General features: G+C 43.7%; 2 protein-coding genes across 2 annotated transcripts in view; one reads left to right on the top strand and one right to left on the bottom strand.

Moving 5' to 3' along the window:
- LOC308184762 (vasculin-like) overlaps nt 1–17801 on the bottom strand; it is a 463870-nt gene that overhangs the window by 11496 nt on the left and 434573 nt on the right. The window contains exon 5 of the mRNA XM_080572266.1: nt 2842–3023. Within this exon, the coding sequence (XP_080428392.1) occupies nt 2842–3023 (182 nt within the window). The remainder of the gene's footprint in view (nt 1–2841; nt 3024–17801) is intronic.
- LOC308184837 (vasculin-like) overlaps nt 1–17801 on the top strand; it is a 112401-nt gene that overhangs the window by 37848 nt on the left and 56752 nt on the right. The window lies entirely within an intron of this gene.

Below are 17801 nucleotides of genomic sequence, written 5' to 3'. Positions count from 1 at the left end.
GAGAACCTCTAGGTAAGGATTAAGGGACAAGCAATTAAAGGGGATGTCGTTGCGGGAGTCTACTATAGACCATAGGACACTACTATAGGACAGGATGACAACACTGATGAACTATTCTTTAAGGAACTGAGAGATACCTCTAGATCAGCTGCCCTTGTCCTTATGGGGGACTTCAACCTGCCAGATATCAACTGGGAATATCACATAGCTGAGACAAAGGGGTCCAGGAGATTCCTGAAGCACCTTGATGATAACTTTTTGGTACAGGTACAAAGAGAGCCAACTAGGAAAGGTGCCCTCCTAGACCTGTTGCTTGTAAACAGGGAGGGTCTGGTGAGTGAAGTGGCGATAGGTGGCCACCTTGGCCATAGTGAAGACTAGAAGAAGACTACATAAGGTGGAAAAGAATGCATTTCCTTTGCATAACTGCTTTGGTGGAACAACAGTGTACCTCCTCAAAAATAGTGCAAAGAGGCAAATATTCACACTGAGGCAATCTGCAGTTTTTTCCTGGATAGCAGCAACCAGAAGGAATGCTGCTGGAGTTTCCTCCATGGGAGCTAGCACTCACTTCAACCCACAACACCTTCTGCATCAAATCCTGAGAAAATCTGCATTGCTCTTCAGTGACAGAGGCACAATTCAGGATGCAATGGCCTCATATAGTTTCTATTTTTCTAGCACATGCTAGTGTCAGAGCCAGGACGGGCTTCTTTGTAATTTTTCAAGTCTCACCTGACAGCAGATGCTGATATCGCAGCATGTACAGACTATAACTAGGAGCGAGTTTTGGGATGCAGGGAGGAAGAGAAATGGAGACATTCCTCTGGTGATTAAACTTGAGATATCTCAAAAGATGAAATAATCAAAGTATTTTAGCTAGTACCAAAAGTGGTACAGCAATATCTGAGCATGAAGAAAGTGGTTTTAAGCATTAAGACACCGAAAACAGGGGTTAAATCTGAGGGTGAAGACTAGCATTTAACAAAGATAGCACATTCTCTTGCTGCGAAGTTTTTGCCAACAGGATTAGCACCTTCTTCAGGCAAACCTTAAGGTCTGATGACCTTAAATCTTCAGAGGTTAAAAAGCAAAAGCAAAACACACCACTATCTCGCAAAAATTAAAGATGTTTCTAAAAGTATAGGCCAGAACTGGCACAGAGTACTGACACAGATGAAGAACAGTGAATATATTAAAACAGAATTAGTTAGATGAATTCAAGTTGATGTTGTGTACCTGATTCTCCATTTAGCCAGATGTCAGCAAGAAACACTCTGCAACATAACTCTCCCTACAAAAAATCCTAGGTCCCAATACAACAGATGTGCACTGGACAACCCTGCATGCAACCAATGACAGCACTAACCATTATTAAAACCATACTAAAAGCCCAAAATTGTAGAGGGATGGGACGGCACTACTTAGTCTGCTTAAAAAAGTTAACAGGACAACAAGAGAAATGGAAGTTATATCCCTCTGTATTGCTCAGACCTAACTGAACAATGCGATTGCCAGAGCAGTGAAATCAGCGGAAATAATGCACAAGTCATCCAAAGCTTCTCTTTTATGAGAATACGCTCATTTGGGTTATACACATACAAAAAAGACTTGCTACTATGTAATGCCAAAAGCATTTCAGTGATAGTTATATTTTTAGCAACAGTAATTTGAGTCAAAGTTTTACTGCAAGCAAGCTAGGATTTTAATAGTATTATGTATAATTGAACAGTTATATAGCTGTTAATTTAAGTAAAATTTAGGGCAATAGCTAAATAACTTAAGCAACGTTGTCTCTTTAAAGCAGCATTAGGCTTCTAGGACAGTTAAGAATGTAAACTACACTAAAAATTTCAGATTAGCAAACTCAACACCTACAGGATGAATATATAATCACTGCATGCTGGAAACTCCCCCAGCAGAAGGAAAGTCCAAGATTTATTTTGTACAATGTGCCAATAGTTATTAGGCATGCACAAGCATCCTGCGAGTTAAGCTGGTCACTTCGAGTCCACTTTTCCACAAAAAGGCCTACCATAACGTCTTCATGCATGCAGAAATCCACACACACACACACACACACACACACACACACAAAAAAAGAAAAAATCACAAACAGAACAGGGTACATTTCACCTTCTATAATCATAATGGAGAAGAAGTCATGAAAGTCTCTGCGGGTACTACAGAAGGAAAATTTCTCTAGTCCAATGTATACATAGAATCTATCACTGAAAAAAGACACTGTTTCTTTAGTTAACAGTAAGAAATTAACAGGACTCATGACAAGCTCGCCTCCAGACTGAGTTATGATTTCCTAGCAGCACCATTCTCATCTTTATCACCTGCTACTGCAGTTACACCTAGGAGATACTAGAATTATATTTCAATCCTTTTCTGAAGTTACTTTCTCCCTTTCTATTGCATTGTCTTGTGATATCACTGACCATGTCAAATAGCTATAAAAACAATCCATTTCTTTAACAAGGAAAAGTTCACTGGGTTTTACATAAGATGCAACATTTGAAGTATTATTAATACAGATAGCAACTACACGCATTGTTCCTCCTAGATATACAGCCCAAAATCAGAGGGATGAAAGTCTCTATGTAGTTTGCTTTATTTCGTTAAGGAAATATCAAATTTTTAGTAAAGCAAGTTAAAGATGCCAGTACACAAGCCTAATAGAAGCAAAGTATATTCCACGTTAAATTAGTACGTCTAAAACTTAAACTCTTATTAAGTATTGTCTTCTCAGCTTCCAGATTCTGACTTCTAAGCTTGTAAGAACTGAAGACACTCACTTACCATGAAGAAACATTTTATATAATAAATACATACCTATGCTCTGCCTCAAGTGAGCTTGAAAGAACATCTGCCTGAGGAAAAGTTGAAGATCTAATGATTAGTTGAGATGTAACTGAAGCATTGCCATTCTCTTGCGGAATTTCATTTTCGAAGTTTTGATTTATATATCTCTCATGACGAGGACTGTTGCTGTTATGCAAGTCAAAGGAGTCATCCTGTTAAAGCAATTATACATTACAGAGTTTAAAAGTAAATTCCACTCAAGTAAACCTCTACAAATGCTGCAAAATTCCCAGGCTGTTGTAACAGCAATTGTAACTTACTAGCCATGATATAAGAACTAGGAAGAAAGCTTATTTAGAAAGCAGACTGTTCAGGTTCACTCAAATATTAAAAGTTCTTTAGTCCCATAAATCTAAAATGCTTATTCTACTCATTCGGCAACTTGTAATTTTTATTCAGTAAGTAGCCAAACTGCCTCAGAAGTCTTAGCAACTGTAAAAACAAAGAAGAGTATGATTATCTAGCTAGCACTCTTTTGACAACAAAAGCCCCAGACTTGGCATATAACAGCATTACCCATAGCAGGAGGCAATCACCCAGCCAGTTCTGCACTTGTAAGAAATATTTTTGAGTCCAGGATTGAGACCATCATTATCATTCCCCTTCCATTCAGTGTTATCTGCTTCCAGAAATTTTAGAATGCTTAGCAAGAAATTCTTAAGAGGTATCCCAGTAAACATATGTTCAGCTGTTAAGTTATTAACCTGGAAAATGCATCTTAGATTATCAAAGAAAATTCATAAAAATATTAAAGAATTTTAGCGTATTAGGGCAAAAAACCTTCCTCCAAGCATGATTCAGAAGCTGATCACAATTTGCATCATTATTTCAGAGGTGAGGTCTGTCACTGCAGGCCTTAAAAATCATCAACATCATCACATTATAAAAGACTGATGCGAAGTTATCTACTTAACCACTCAGTTACACAGTGCATCTTCTACTGATGATCATTTAAATTAATGTTGGAAGCTGGACAACTATTACAGTTACATGATTTGTTACACCTGAACATCTTCTGACACCAGTTAGTGAAACAGCAATGGCAGGGAACTAAATACATGCAATTAAAAACAAATACTCCAAGCTATGTGTTACATACATCTGTCCAACGATATTATGACTTTTTTTTCCCCTCCAAAATACACTGCATCTGAAAATCAGCTGTGTAGAGCGAGACAACCAAATGCATTTGACATAAATACCATGAAGATATTAAGAGTTCAAGACAATTTCAGGAACAGAAACTCCAATCACGTTCACATAATATTTTCAGAATTCTGAAGCTCAAAACAGTGTTAACCAAGATCTTTTTAATCTTAAATCAAAATCTTTGTGCATTTCTTAAACAACACTGCACCCAACACCCACCTCAGGGTGTATTCAGCAATACAATACCAAATAAAAAGATGCAGACGTTTCCTAACTCACTCACTGTGTAAGTTTTACTCTGCTACGCGGCTGAACTCTACCGCAACTGCTCTCTCGCTCCACTCCTCAACGAAAAGGGGGAGAAAATATGATGAAAAGGGTGCAAGGGTTGAGATAAGGACAGGGAGATCACTCAACAATTATCATCACAGGCAAAACAGACTCAGCATAGGGAGATTAATATAATTTCTTCCCTATCACTAGCAGGCCAGAACAGAGAGAAACTAAAAGCAAACTAAAACCACCACCCCCACCCCCCACCCTATCCACCCTCTTCTGTGTCCTTCCCCCAAGCGGCAACATGGGGAATGGAGGTTGCGGTCAGTCCATAATGCTTCATCTCTGCCACTCCTTCATGGTCACTCTTCCCCTGCCCCAACATGGTGGGGGGTGAAGTGGTTATAGGTGGCCACCTTGGCCATAGTGACCATGAAGTAGTCGAGTTTAAAATCTTTGGTGATAGGAGGAAAACTGCCACTAAAACTTCAACCCTGGATTGGAGGAGAGCAAATTTCAGGCTGCTCAGGGAACTAGTTAGTAAGGTCCCCTGGGAAACTGCTTTTAAAGACATTGAGGTCCATCAGTGCTGGTTGGTTTTTAAGTACCATCTCCTAAGAGTGCAGGACCAGGCAATTCCAAAATGTCGTAAGTCAAGCAGGCGGGGCAGAAGGCTGGCTTGGCTGAGCAGGGATCTTCAAGAGCTTAGGCGGAAAAAAAAAAAAAAGTGTATGGTTGCTGGAAGCAAGGAGGGGTGACATGGGAGGACGACAGGGATGCTGCTTGTCGTTGTAGGGAGAGAGTTTGTGCAGCCAAGGATCAATTAGAGTTGAAGCTGGCCAGCAGAGTTGTGGTGGTTTCACTCTGGTGGGCAGCTGAGCTCCACCACAACTGCTCTCTCACTCCCCCTCCTCAGAGAGAAAGGGGGAGAAAATACGATAAAAAGGGCTCAAGGGTTGAGATAAGAACGGAGATCACTCGAAAATTTTTGTCACAGGCAGAACACACTCAGCACAGGGAGATTAGAGAAATGTATTACCTATTACTAACAAGCTAGAGAAGTGAGAAACAAAGAAAAAAATAAAAACATCTTCCCCCAAACAACCATCTTTCACTTCCTCCTCCCGAGCGGTGCAGGGGAACGGGGGATGGGGGTTGCGGCCAGTCTATAGCACTTTGTCTCTGCCACTCCTTCTTGGTCACTTTCTTCCCCTGCTCCAACATGGGGACCCTCCCACAGGATACAGTCCTTCCCGAACTGATCCTGTGTGGGCTTCCCACAGACAGCAGCTCTTCAAGAACTGCTCCAGATATGGGTCCGTACCACGGGGGTCCATCCATCAGGAGCACACTGCACCAACCTGGGTCTCCCATGGTGTGGTGGTTTTACCTTGCTAGGCAGCTGAACTCCACCACAACCACTCTCTCACTCCCCCTCCACAGAAGGCGAGGGGAAGAAGAAGGGGAAGCAGGGCCTCAACGCACATAGCTGTTGTTCTGGAGGACAGATGTTTTCACAACGAGAGCCCACCCCTCTTCTTCCTTTTTCCACCTTTTATTGCTGAGTGTGACATCATATGGTATGGAATATCCCTTTGGTTGGTTGAAGTCAGCTGCCCTGGTGATGTTCCTTCCTCAACTCTTGCCCACCCCCAGCCTGTTGGCTTTGGGAAGGTTAGAGAGAGTCCTGATGCTGTGCCAGCACTGCTCAGCAGCAGACACAACACTGGTGTGATACCACTGGTGTTCTAGCTACAAGTGCAGAGCACAGCACTGTATGGGCTGCTGCAGGGAAAGTTAACTCCATCCCAGACAGACCCAGTACAACCTCCACCCCTTATTCCATAACATTTGTGTCACTCTCAGGTCCCCCATACTTCAGCATATAAGTATTCTCATCACCACTGTTCCTTGTCCTTTAACAGATTGATAGGTAAGTACATCTTTTCACCCTATAGGTCTTTCTGAAAAAAAGTTCATAAGAACTGTTGACGATTTAGTCTTCATCTGCCAAAGTGGTCACTCAGGGCAGGCGGAGTTAGATGTCTGGACGCCAGCACCAGCTTAGCTCGAGTCCTTGCTGCACTTGCCCGGTTCCTTGCAAAGTTGACCTGTCGTTGATCCTGCAGTGTCTTTCTACAACACATAACTTTATAGATTACAGATTAGTTTTCTCCCAAGGTTAAATCTCCTTGAGACACGCACCTAATATCCCCATTCTTTTGCATGACCCACCAGGTATACCCCGGTCCTTGGGCAAAGACAATCCCACAAGGGGGTTTGCCTTTTCCCGAGGCAGGAGCAACCCACACCGCCTTCCCCATCCACTTCCCTACATGCACTACGGGGACTTTAGCTCCTTTCACCGTGTGTAGGGGTTTTGCTTCAGCAGGACCAGCACGGCTGTCAGACCCCCTGTGGTTAACTAGCCAAGTGGCTTCTGGTAGATTTATGTCCCATTGTTTCCATGTCCCAGCACCCAAGGCTCGTAACATAGTCTTTAACAGTCCATTGTACCTCTCAACCTTCCCAGAGGCTTGTGGGTGATAAGGGGTGTGATACACCCACTCAATACCATGCCTCTTGGCCCAGGAGGTGACAAGATTGTTTCGGAAATGACTGCCATTGTCAGACTCAATTCTCTCTGGTGTACCATGACGCCACAGCACTTGCCTTTCTAAGCCCAAGATTGTGTTTCGGGCCGTGGCATGGTTTACGGGGTATGTTTCCAGCCACCCAGTAGTTGCTTCTACCGTGGTGAGTATGTACCGTTTGCCTTGGCGGGTTTGTGGGAGTGGTCCAATATAGTCAATTTGCCAGGCCTCACCATATTGAAACCCTAGCCACCTCCCCCTGTTCCAGGGAGATTTTACCTCCATGGCGCTCTTGATTGCAGCACAGGTCTCACACTCATGGGGAACCTGTGTGATGGCCTCAGTGGTCAGGTCCACCCCTCGATCATGAGTCCATCTGTATGTGGCATCCCTCCCCAGATGTCCTGATGTTTCATGGGCCCATCGAGCTACAAACAGCTCACCCTTACGTCCCCAGTCCAGGTCCACCTGAGCCACTTCAATTTATGAAGCTCGATCCACCTCTTCGTTGTTCTGATGTTCTTCAGTAGCGCGACTCTTGGGCATGTGGGCAGCTACATGACGTACTTTTACATCCAGGTTTTCTACCCGAGCAGCAATATCTTGCCACAGGGTAGCAGCCCAAATAGGTTTACCTCTGCGCTGCCAGTTGCTCTGTTTCCATTGCTGCAGCCACCCCCACAGAGCATTTGCCACCATCCATGAGTCAGTGTAGAGATACAGTACTGGCCATTTTTCTCTTTCGACAATCTCTAGGGCCAGTTGTATGGCTTTCACTTCTGCATACTGACTCGACTCACCTTCCCCTTCCATGGCCTCCACAACTCATCGTGTGGGACTCCACACAGCAGCTTTCCATTTCCGATGGCTCCCTACCACAGGGCAGGATCCGTCAGTGAACAACACAGACTGCTTTCTGTCTTCTGGCAACTCATTATATGCTGGTGCCTCTTCAGCACGAGTTACCTCTTTTGTCAGTACTCCGAAATCTCTGCCTTCCGGCCAGTCCATTATCTCCTCCAGGATTCCTGGGCGGTTGGGTTTCCCCATTCGAGCCTGCTGCATAATTAACGCTATCCACTTATTCCACGTAGCGTCGGTTGCAGGGTGTGTAGTGGGAATTTTCCTGTTGAACATCCAACGTAACACAGGTAGCTGTGGTGCCAAGAGGAGCTGTGCTTCTGTACCCACAACTTCTGAAGCAGCTCGAACACCCTCGTATGCTGTTAGTATCTCCTTTTCAGTTGGGGTGTAATTGGCTTCTGATCCTCGATAGCCCCGGGCTCCAGAACCCCGGCGGTCAACCTCGAGTTTCTCCTGGGGTTTTCGGCCAGAGGCTCCAGGTGAGGCCATGCTCCCCAGCTGCAGTGTAAAGTATGTTTTGCACAGCTGGTCCGGTACGGACAGGCCCAAGGGCTACTGCACGGGCTATTTCTTGTTTGATTTGTTCAAAGGCCTGTTGTTGCTCAGGGCCCCCACTTGAAATAGTTTCTCTTTTGAGTCACTCGATACAGAGGACTCACAGACTGACTATAGCCTGGAACATGCATTCTGCAGAATCCCACAAGGCCTAGGAAAGCTTGCGTTTCTTTTTTGCTAGTTGGCGGATACATTGCTATTATTTTGTTGATCATATCCATCAGAATATGGCGACGTCCATCCTGCCATTTTATCCCCAAGAACTGGATTTCCTGTGCAGGTCCCTTGACCTTACTCTGTTTAATGGCAAAACCAGCTTTCAGGAGAATGCGGATTATTTTCCTCCCTTTCTCAAAAGCTTCTTCAGCTGTGTTGCCCCACACGAGGATGTCATCAATGTACTGCAGGTGTTCAGGACCTTGTTCCAATGCAGTCTGGATCAGGGCATGGCAAATGGTAGGGCTGTGTTTCCACCCCTGGGGCAGCCGATTCCAGGTATATTGGACACCCCTCCAAGTGAAAGCAAACTGTGGCCTGCATGCTGCTGCCAGAGGGATGGAGAAAAATGCATTAGCTATATCAGTTGTGGCGTACCACTTGTCTGCCTTTGACTCTAGTTTGTACTGGAATTCTAGTATGTCTGGCAGTGCAGGGCTCAGTGGTGGTGTGACTTCATTCAGGCCGCGATAGTCCACCGTTAGCCTCCACTCGCCATTAGACTTTCACACTGGCCATATGGGACTATTAAAGTGTGAGTGAGTCTTGCTGATCACTCCTTGGCTCTCCAGCCGATGAACCAACTCATGGATGGGAATCAGGGAGTCTTGGTTGGTGCGATATTGCCTTCGGTGCACCCTTGTGGTAGCGATTGGCACCTGCTGTTCTTCAACCTTCAGCAATCCTACAACGGAAGGGTCTTCTGAAAGGCCAGGCAGGGTAGACAGCTGCCTAATCTTCTCTGTGCTCAAAGCAGCTATGCCAAAAGCCCACCGGTACCCTTTTGGATCCTTGAAGTACCCTCTCTTGAGGTAGTCTATGCCAAGGATGCATGGAGCCTCTGGGCTCTATGGGGTGCTTCTGCCACTCATTCCCAGTTAGACTCACTTCAGTTTCCAATACAGTTAGCTGTTGGGATCCCCCTGTCACTCCAGAGACACAGATGAGTTCTGCCCCTTGGTAGCCTGATGGCATTAAGGTACACTGTGCGCCAGCGTCCACTAGAGCTTTGTATTCCTGTTGTTCCACTGTGCCAGGCCATCAGATCCACACAGTCCAATAAATCTGGTTATTCCTCTCCTCTACCTGGCCAGAGGCAGGGCCCCTCTAGTCCTGGTTGGAGTGTCTGTTGCTTAATTCTTGCAAATGAGAAGCAGAGGTCCCTTCATCAGGGTCAAGAATAATATCAGCCCTTCTACTGCCTCTGGGGAATTGCCCAACAGAAAACGGAGCAGCATTTTTCCTAGGAGCCCCTCTTCTTGCTGCTGTATTTCCTTGCAGTTCATGTACCTGAGCAGCTAGGGTTGAAGTAGGTTCACCATCCTACTTCCTCATATCTTCCCCGTGGTCACGCAGATAAAACCACAAGGTGCCACGTGGTGTGTGTCTTGGGTACTCTCTCCCTCGAGCAGGAAAATACTGATTCTTAGTGGCTGAAATATTACTCGGTCTGGGTGAGGAGGGAGAAGATTGTTCTGCGAGGTGGTGGAGCCTCTGGGACAGGTTTTCCACAACCGAGATGCAGGCCTGTAGTGGAACAGAGAGACTGTCTTCATATTATTGAAGCTGGCAGGACAGAGTATACACTGTTGGTCCCATCCCCTCATCCCACTGAATTCCTGCCAGCGTACTGGCATGTGATGATGGTGCACTCCGCACAAACTTACGCCACATGGATGCTGTGCACTGGACTTCATCGGGATCTTGAGGTGTCTGGGCGTTGTCCAAATCACTATAAACCTTCTCCAGCACAGCTAATTCCCGCAGGTGCTGGAGACCTTTCTCCATGGTGGTCCACTTGCCTATTTGATATACAGTATATTCCTTGTGGGGATACCTTTCTTTCACAGCTGCCAGGAGTCGCCTCCAGAGGCTGAGAACCTGTCTCTCTCTCCCAATTACTTTGTCAATGACCCTTTCTCTAGAGAGAGATCCCAGCTGCTTGGCTTCGCTGCCTTCTAGCTGTTGGCTATTGGCCCCAGTGTCCCAGCATCGAAGCAGCCAGGTGAGGATGTGCTCACCTGGGCGTCGACCGTAATCCTTTCGTATTTCTCGCAACTCACTCAAGGATAGAGATTGGGTGGTTTCTAATTCATTTATGATTTCCATCTCTTTTTCCTGCTGTTTTTGTGGTGGCTCTGCTTTAGAGGTGCCTGCCTTCTCCTCTTCTCCCTCCTTCTTAGGAGAGGCTTCTTCCCTTACTAAACGAGCTGACTTCTGTTTCCATTGTTTTGACTTGACTATGGGGGCGACTGATACCATAGTCGGTTGGTCCTCTGGGTCAGTCACAGCGTGTGTTATCTGGTCATCAGATTCAGAGACCTCCTCCCTCCCTTGAGGGTGCTGGATGGCGTTAAATAGTGTTTGATAGGCGTAAGCCAGGACCCAGCACAGTGCTGCAAGCTGTCGTTCTCCAGCATTGTCAGGGCATACGACTCTCAAACATTCTGTCAGGTTTTTAGGATTTTGCACTTGTTCAGGGGTGAAGTTCAAAACTATTGGAGGAGACACCCGTGACAGGTACCTGCCGATATCCTCCCACAGGCCTTGCCACCCGCCACCAGACTGTTTTGGGACAGATTCCCGGGTAAGATTTCTAAACAGTCGACTAATCTTAGAGAGAAGAGGAAACCCGTTATTCAGAATTAGAAATAGTAATATATGGGTTACACATGGATATTCAAAATACTCAGAAACTGTTGTAATTAGCCCACTGTGAAAGAAGGAGGAGGTACCATTCCTGATATTATTCATAAACTGACTTCCAGATGAGGGAAGGAAGGCAGTGTAATTCTGAATATTCTCTAAAAGATAGTTTCCATGAGACTCAAATGATAACAGCGCAGAGCCTGAATGCCAGATTAAACTCAAGGCCAGTGCTTGGCAGCACAGTGAATTAAAAAAAAACAACAACGAACACAGATTGTAGCACATTCTCGGATCGGATATAGAGGAGAAAGGAGAACATGACACGGATTGCATGACACATGATCAAACACGCCAATATTAACAGGACACTGAACATGGTGACTAGCAAGTAAGTGTGTTAGTTGTAAGCGTTTTAATCAATTCTATTGTTATATCAACCCTTCGTGCCCCATGTTGGGCCCGAAAAAGGACTGTGGTGGTTTTACCTTGCTAGGCAGCTGAACTCCACCACAACTGCTCTCTCACTCCCCCTCCACAGAAGGCGAGGGGAAGAAGAAGGGGAAGCAGGGCCTCAACGCACATAGCTGTTGTTCTGGAGGACAGATGTTTTCACAACGAGAGCCCACCCCTCTTCTTCCTTTTTCCACCTTTTATTGCTGAGTGTGACATCATATGGTATGGAATATCCCTTTGGTTGGTTGAAGTCAGCTGCCCTGGTGATGTTCCTTCCTCAACTCTTGCCCACCCCCAGCCTGTTGGCTTTGGGAAGGTTAGAGAGAGTCCTGATGCTGTGCCAGCACTGCTCAGCAGCAGACACAACACTGGTGTGATACCACTGGTGTTCTAGCTACAAGTGCAGAGCACAGCACTGTATGGGCTGCTGCAGGGAAAGTTAACTCCATCACATCCATACCCACTATACACGGGCAGCAGCTCCTGCCAGGTCACGTGCTCCTTTCTGATCTCCTCTCCAGGGGCTACAGGTCCAAGGCTGTTCCTCACTCTCCCAGCTTCTGTGTGCAGCAGTTTTGTTTTTCCCTTTCTTAAATATGCTCTCACAGAGGCACAACCAACATCACTTATTGGCTTGGCTCTGGCCAGTGTTGGGCCCCTTATCTAACATGGGGCATCTTCTGGATTCTTCTCACAGAGGCCACCCCTATGGCCCCCTGCTACCCAAACTTTGCCACGTAAACCCACTGCAGGGTCATTTCTGGTCTTGCAGCAGGAGAGATCAGCTTAGTCTGTTTCAAATGAGTGATGTGAGCTGGCTCACGGCTATTCCACAAAACTCACTGGCCAGGGGACAGTACATTAACAACTGCTCTGCTCATATGAGAAGTTGCCAGGTAAATTTTTGAGGGTTGAGTTTCTCTTTAAGAATATAAATTATTTTGCAGGTGACATGGAGAATCATATACTGGCAGTGTGCGAGTGTGTGAGACAACATGATGATGATGGCTGCTGTTTAAAGCAAGATAAAAACTTATTGGACAGTTGCTGAAGTGTTTTGTGAGAACTGTGTTAGACTCCTTCAGTGCAGCAACTCTTCAAATATCCTTGTGCTTTTCTCACTGACTCCCCCAGATGTCTCCCGGGTGGTATGTAGAATGAAAGGCACACATCTCACAATGTGAGTTGGTGGGAAAGGCTATCTGGCAAAGGACTTCTGGACTGAAGTGGCAAAAAGAGTTACAAATTGAGATCTCCAGTATAGTTCCAACAGATCTGAGAAAACCATGCACAAAGTGACATGTGCCATTAGATTCTAAAATATTATAGTCCAAATTGAACAGTGACAGACTTAAGAAATAAAAGTGCACAAAATCTAGGGAATTGGTAGTATGACAGCTGTGGGACATGAAGAGGAGAACTATTTATTTCTTCTGCCTCACGATACATGTTGGTCTTAAGGTTTGGGGGAGTAAATGACTCATGCAGATGGTTGTGAGATACAGAAGTTTAATTCCTACTATACCTAGCCTGTCAGTGGCTTTCAGAGCCTGCATTGCACCAATCCTGTCCTGCTTCCAAGTATGTTCTGGTTTCAGGTAGGGTAGAGTTAATTTTCTTCTCAGTAGCTGGTATGGTGCTTTGTTTTAGATTTAGGATGAGAATAATGCTGATAACACACTGATGTTTTAGTTGTTGCAGAGCAGTGCTTACACTAAGTCAAGGACTTTTCAGCTTCTCATATTGCCCTGCCAGCAAGGAGGCTGAGGGTGCACGAGAAGTTGGGAGGGGACAGAACCAGGACAGCTGACCCAAACTGACCAAAGGGATATTCCATACAATATGATGTCATCCTGAACAATAAAACTGGGATGAATTGGCTAGGGGGATGCTGTTGATCTGGGACAGGCTGGGCCTTGGTCAGCTGGTGATGAGGAATTCCATTGTGCATCACTTTCTTCGTTTATTCTTTTTGTTGTTATTGTTTTTTTCCCACTTTTTTTGTTTGCTTGTTTCTTATTAAACTGTCCTTATCTCAACTCGTAAGTTCTTGCACTTTTCTTTTTATTATTCTCCCCATTCCACTGTGGGGGGAGTGAGCAAATATCTGTGTGGTGTTTAGCTTCCTGTTGGGTTAAACCACAACATTAGGAAAACAGTTCAAAAAATAATCATAAGGAACTAGGGTATGGGAATGGCTTTTGGGTAGAGTAGAGAAAGCAAACCAATTCACTGTCAAGGCTTATACTCCTAATTCCGCATCTGAACTCTTGCCAAGATTTCAGGATTTTGTGAGCCAGGTCCACGAACACAATGAGACGAGCAGAATTTCTAACTCGGAGCCTTGCTTATAAAATTGCCTCTTGATTTACTCCATATTCACGTGAATTCTATTGTTAGCTTTGCATATCTCTTCTGAGAGCAGGAACTGAGTGATGATATACTGCCAACTGAAATAACTTTGTGACATACTGTGCTGTTTCCCTTTATTTCCCCGATTAAGCCTCAGTCTTTGGGTCATAGTGTTTTCCTGCCATCTTCTAGATTTTCTTGGTAATGACATTGAAAAAAAGATCTCAATTCACCACTGAAATTTTGAATTTAAACGTGTGCCTTAATGAGAAAATAACATACACCTTTGCCACAGTATATCATGGCTCTTAGAAGAAAGACTGTCATATTCATTATTCAGCTCAGCAAGTAACGTTAAGCAATGAGAGAAAAGTTAATAAGGGAATATACACTGTCATGGAAGGTAGGCATGGTAAGGGCAGAACAGCCACTCTAATAACAAAGAAAAGATACATGATTGTCCTGACATTCCACCGTTAATTTTTAAAATTGTTAATTTTCAATGAGAACTTCCAAAGCCAAAACACCGTCAAACCTCAACCTATGACCATCATGTAGAACACCAAATTTAAAGTTATTCCCATCAAAGAAATCAAAATGAGCATAACTTACTATTTGACCGTGGAAGAACTGAATATGCCTTTTGCAAATGAAGACATTTCTTTAAGTAGGTGTCTTGACATTTACTGCCTGCTGCTGGGGACAGGTGATCACTGCCAACCCTTGCTTCTAAAAAGGAGACCGCAACATTAAAAGTACCACACAGTATTGAAAAAATTCAGGAGTTTTACAGTAAATCAAATGAAGGAAAATATCTTACACTCAATTTATCTTTTATTTGTCACGTATTTTCCTTCTTGACATCTCAGTAAATGTATTTTCCAGTTTTTAAAAAACAGATATTAGAATTTAACTGAAGAGCACTGCTGCCAAGTTTTACTGGTAAATTACAGAATCACAGAATCACAAAATGTTAGCGACTGGAAGGGACCTTGAAAGATCATCTAGTCCAATCCCTCTGCCGGAGCAGGAACACCCAAATCATGTCACACAGAAATGCGTCCAGGTGGGTTTTGAATGTCTCCAGAGAAGGAGACTCCACAACCCCCCTGGGCAGGCTGTTCCAGTGCTCTGTCACCCTCACTGTAAAAAAGTTTTGTCTCATATTTAAGCAGAACCTCCTATGTTCCGGCTTGCACCCATTTCCCCTTGTCCTATCACTGGATGTTACCGAGAAGAGCCTGGCTCCGTCCTCCTCACACTCACCCTTTACATATTTATAAACATTAATAAGGTCACCTCTCAGTCTCTTCTCCAAGTTAAACAGACCCAGCTCCCTTAGCCTTTCCTCATAAGGGAGATGCTCCACTCCCTTAATCACCCTTGTGGCTCTGCGCTGGACTCTCTCAAGCAGTTCCCTGTCCTTCTTGAACTGAGGGGCCCAGAACTGGACACAATATTCCAGATGTGGTCTCACTAGGGCAGAGTAGAGGTAGGAGGAGAACCTCTCTCGACCTACTAACCATACCCCTTCTGATACACCCCAGGATGCCATTGGCCTTCTTGGCCACAAGGGCACAGTGCTGGCTCATGGTCATCTGGCTGTCCACCAGGACCCCCAGGTCCATCTCCCCTTCACTGTTTTCCAGCAGGGCAGTCCCCAACTTATACTGGTGTCTGTTTTTTTTCTTGCCCAGATGCAGGACTCTACACTTGCCGTCGTTATATTTCATTAAGTTTCTCCCCACCCAATTCTCCAACCTGTCGAGGTCCCGCTGGATGGAAGCACAGCCTTCCGGCGTGTCAGCCACTCCTCCCAGTTTAATGTTGTGAGAAAGATCTCAATAATTTTCTTCAGACAGGACCTTCTGTGAAGCTATTTTATTCATGATTGCAATGGTGGGCGTCCTGCAAGCAGGAGCACACAGTAAAAGTTTATCATAACCTTATATTCCCTATTACCTGACACCTGATTTCTCCTGTTTCCTCATTGGCTGAGTACTACAGGTTCACAACCTACTCGACGCACTTCTATACCATATATGTACAATTTTATTTGACCAACCGTTAATTTCTCCTTTTCCTTTTTTTTTTCCTTCTTCTCTTGTGATTAGAGGGCCCGTGATTTTTGTTTTTACTGGTTTCCTACTGCTCATCCTGTTTTCCTTAGCTATCCTCCTTATTTTGGGACAGTGGGACCTTCCCCTTGTCTGCTTAACATACTCCACACTGCTATGCTGCACGACCACTTTTGAATGTGCAAGGTTAATGGAATTTTCCCCTGCAAAAGCACCTTCTATTGCAAAAACACAACTTTGTTTCTCACAATGTCATCAGCAAACTTGCTGACGGCGCACTCCATTCCCTCATCCAAGTCATCGATGAATATATTGAACAATTGACGTGACAATATTGAAATATTGAAATTGATGTGTTAATTTCTATTTGCAGAAAACCACGTAAGTAATGAGGAAAATAAAGAGCCTGATCCTTCAAAATGTGGAATTTAGTAATCACAAAAGAGACTACAGAATACTTTTTCAACTATCCAAAAATTAATCAATTTCAAAAATATCAAAAAAAACAAGAGAAAAACAAACAACTGAAACAAGCCCTAGCTTTGCAACACATATTCAAACTGCCTAAAAAAGGGAAAGGTTTATGTTTGCTACTTAAATCAGAAGCAGCAGAACCATTTCACTGAAAACCATAAATTACCTCAATGGCTTCAGAACTGATCTAACCAAATCAACTCACCTGACTAGGCAATTAATAATTACATTTCTGTAGTAATGCAAAATTTAGACATTTAATGTTTGATCTAAGGGCACATGCAAGGTGAGGTTCATAGATACAAAATTGTCATAAGAGCAGTTCCTACCTTTACTACTAATTTAAAATATTTAGTTTGTTGGTGCCCTTTATCTCAACGTTCTTCATTGATATACCTAAGGTACACACGACCACCAATACTAATTCATAGTTTCTACTATTAAATGACACATAAGTCTTACTATATCGAGTGTTGCATTTGAAATGTGTGTATAAACAGTGAAGTGTACCAGAAATATTTTATTCACATTGGTAAATTTAATGTGTTTACATTACAATAAACAAAGGACAAAAAATGTTTAAAACCTTTTATTTACTATAAAGACAAAAACACCAAAATAGGTACAAATCGTACTATATAAAATTGGTTCAATGGGGTAAAAACTTTTAATTAAAATATTTTGATATATTTAAAATAGCAAAGGATACAATGAAGCCAAATTTCTTAACCCAGAGATTTCTGTAAAATTTTCTTGTACAGTAAGGTGCTAATGGAAGTGAGCCCTTAAGCCCTGGAAGTCTTACGAATCAGTCACATAGCAAATATAATTTCATTGTGAATGTGAACTTTGGTAGAAGAAACTCTATAGGGCACCTGAGGTAGTACAAACTGGAATAAACAACAGTAGAGGTTATTTACAACTGAAGTACCAAATAACATTAAGAACACGAAAAAATAATTACACGATATAATTTTCAGTACAGCTTTGGTCCAAAGAAAATAATATTACATCACATCTGCATTTTAAAAACACCACAATTACCAGCAAGCTGAGGGAAACACAAGCAAACTCAAACAAAATGCATTTGGATATCTAGAGGCAGTTTGAGTTTGAAATGTGGTAGGCATGGTGATCTACAAAGTAATACTGATTAGCTGAGGTTCATCAGTTTATACAGTTTACATTTCTGCCAGAAACGATATTAATCTGACAACTGATTTTCCAGTACATGAATTAGCAAGAGTGCATCCTTTAAAGCTTGCACATA

The sequence above is a fragment of the Anser brachyrhynchus genome (assembly GCF_964034855.1).
Source record: "Anser brachyrhynchus genome assembly, chromosome: W".
In the NCBI taxonomy this organism is placed as follows: Eukaryota; Metazoa; Chordata; class Aves; order Anseriformes; family Anatidae; genus Anser; species Anser brachyrhynchus.
The sequence above is the reverse complement of the archived record's forward strand: the minus strand, read 5'-3'. Positions and strand labels throughout refer to the sequence as shown.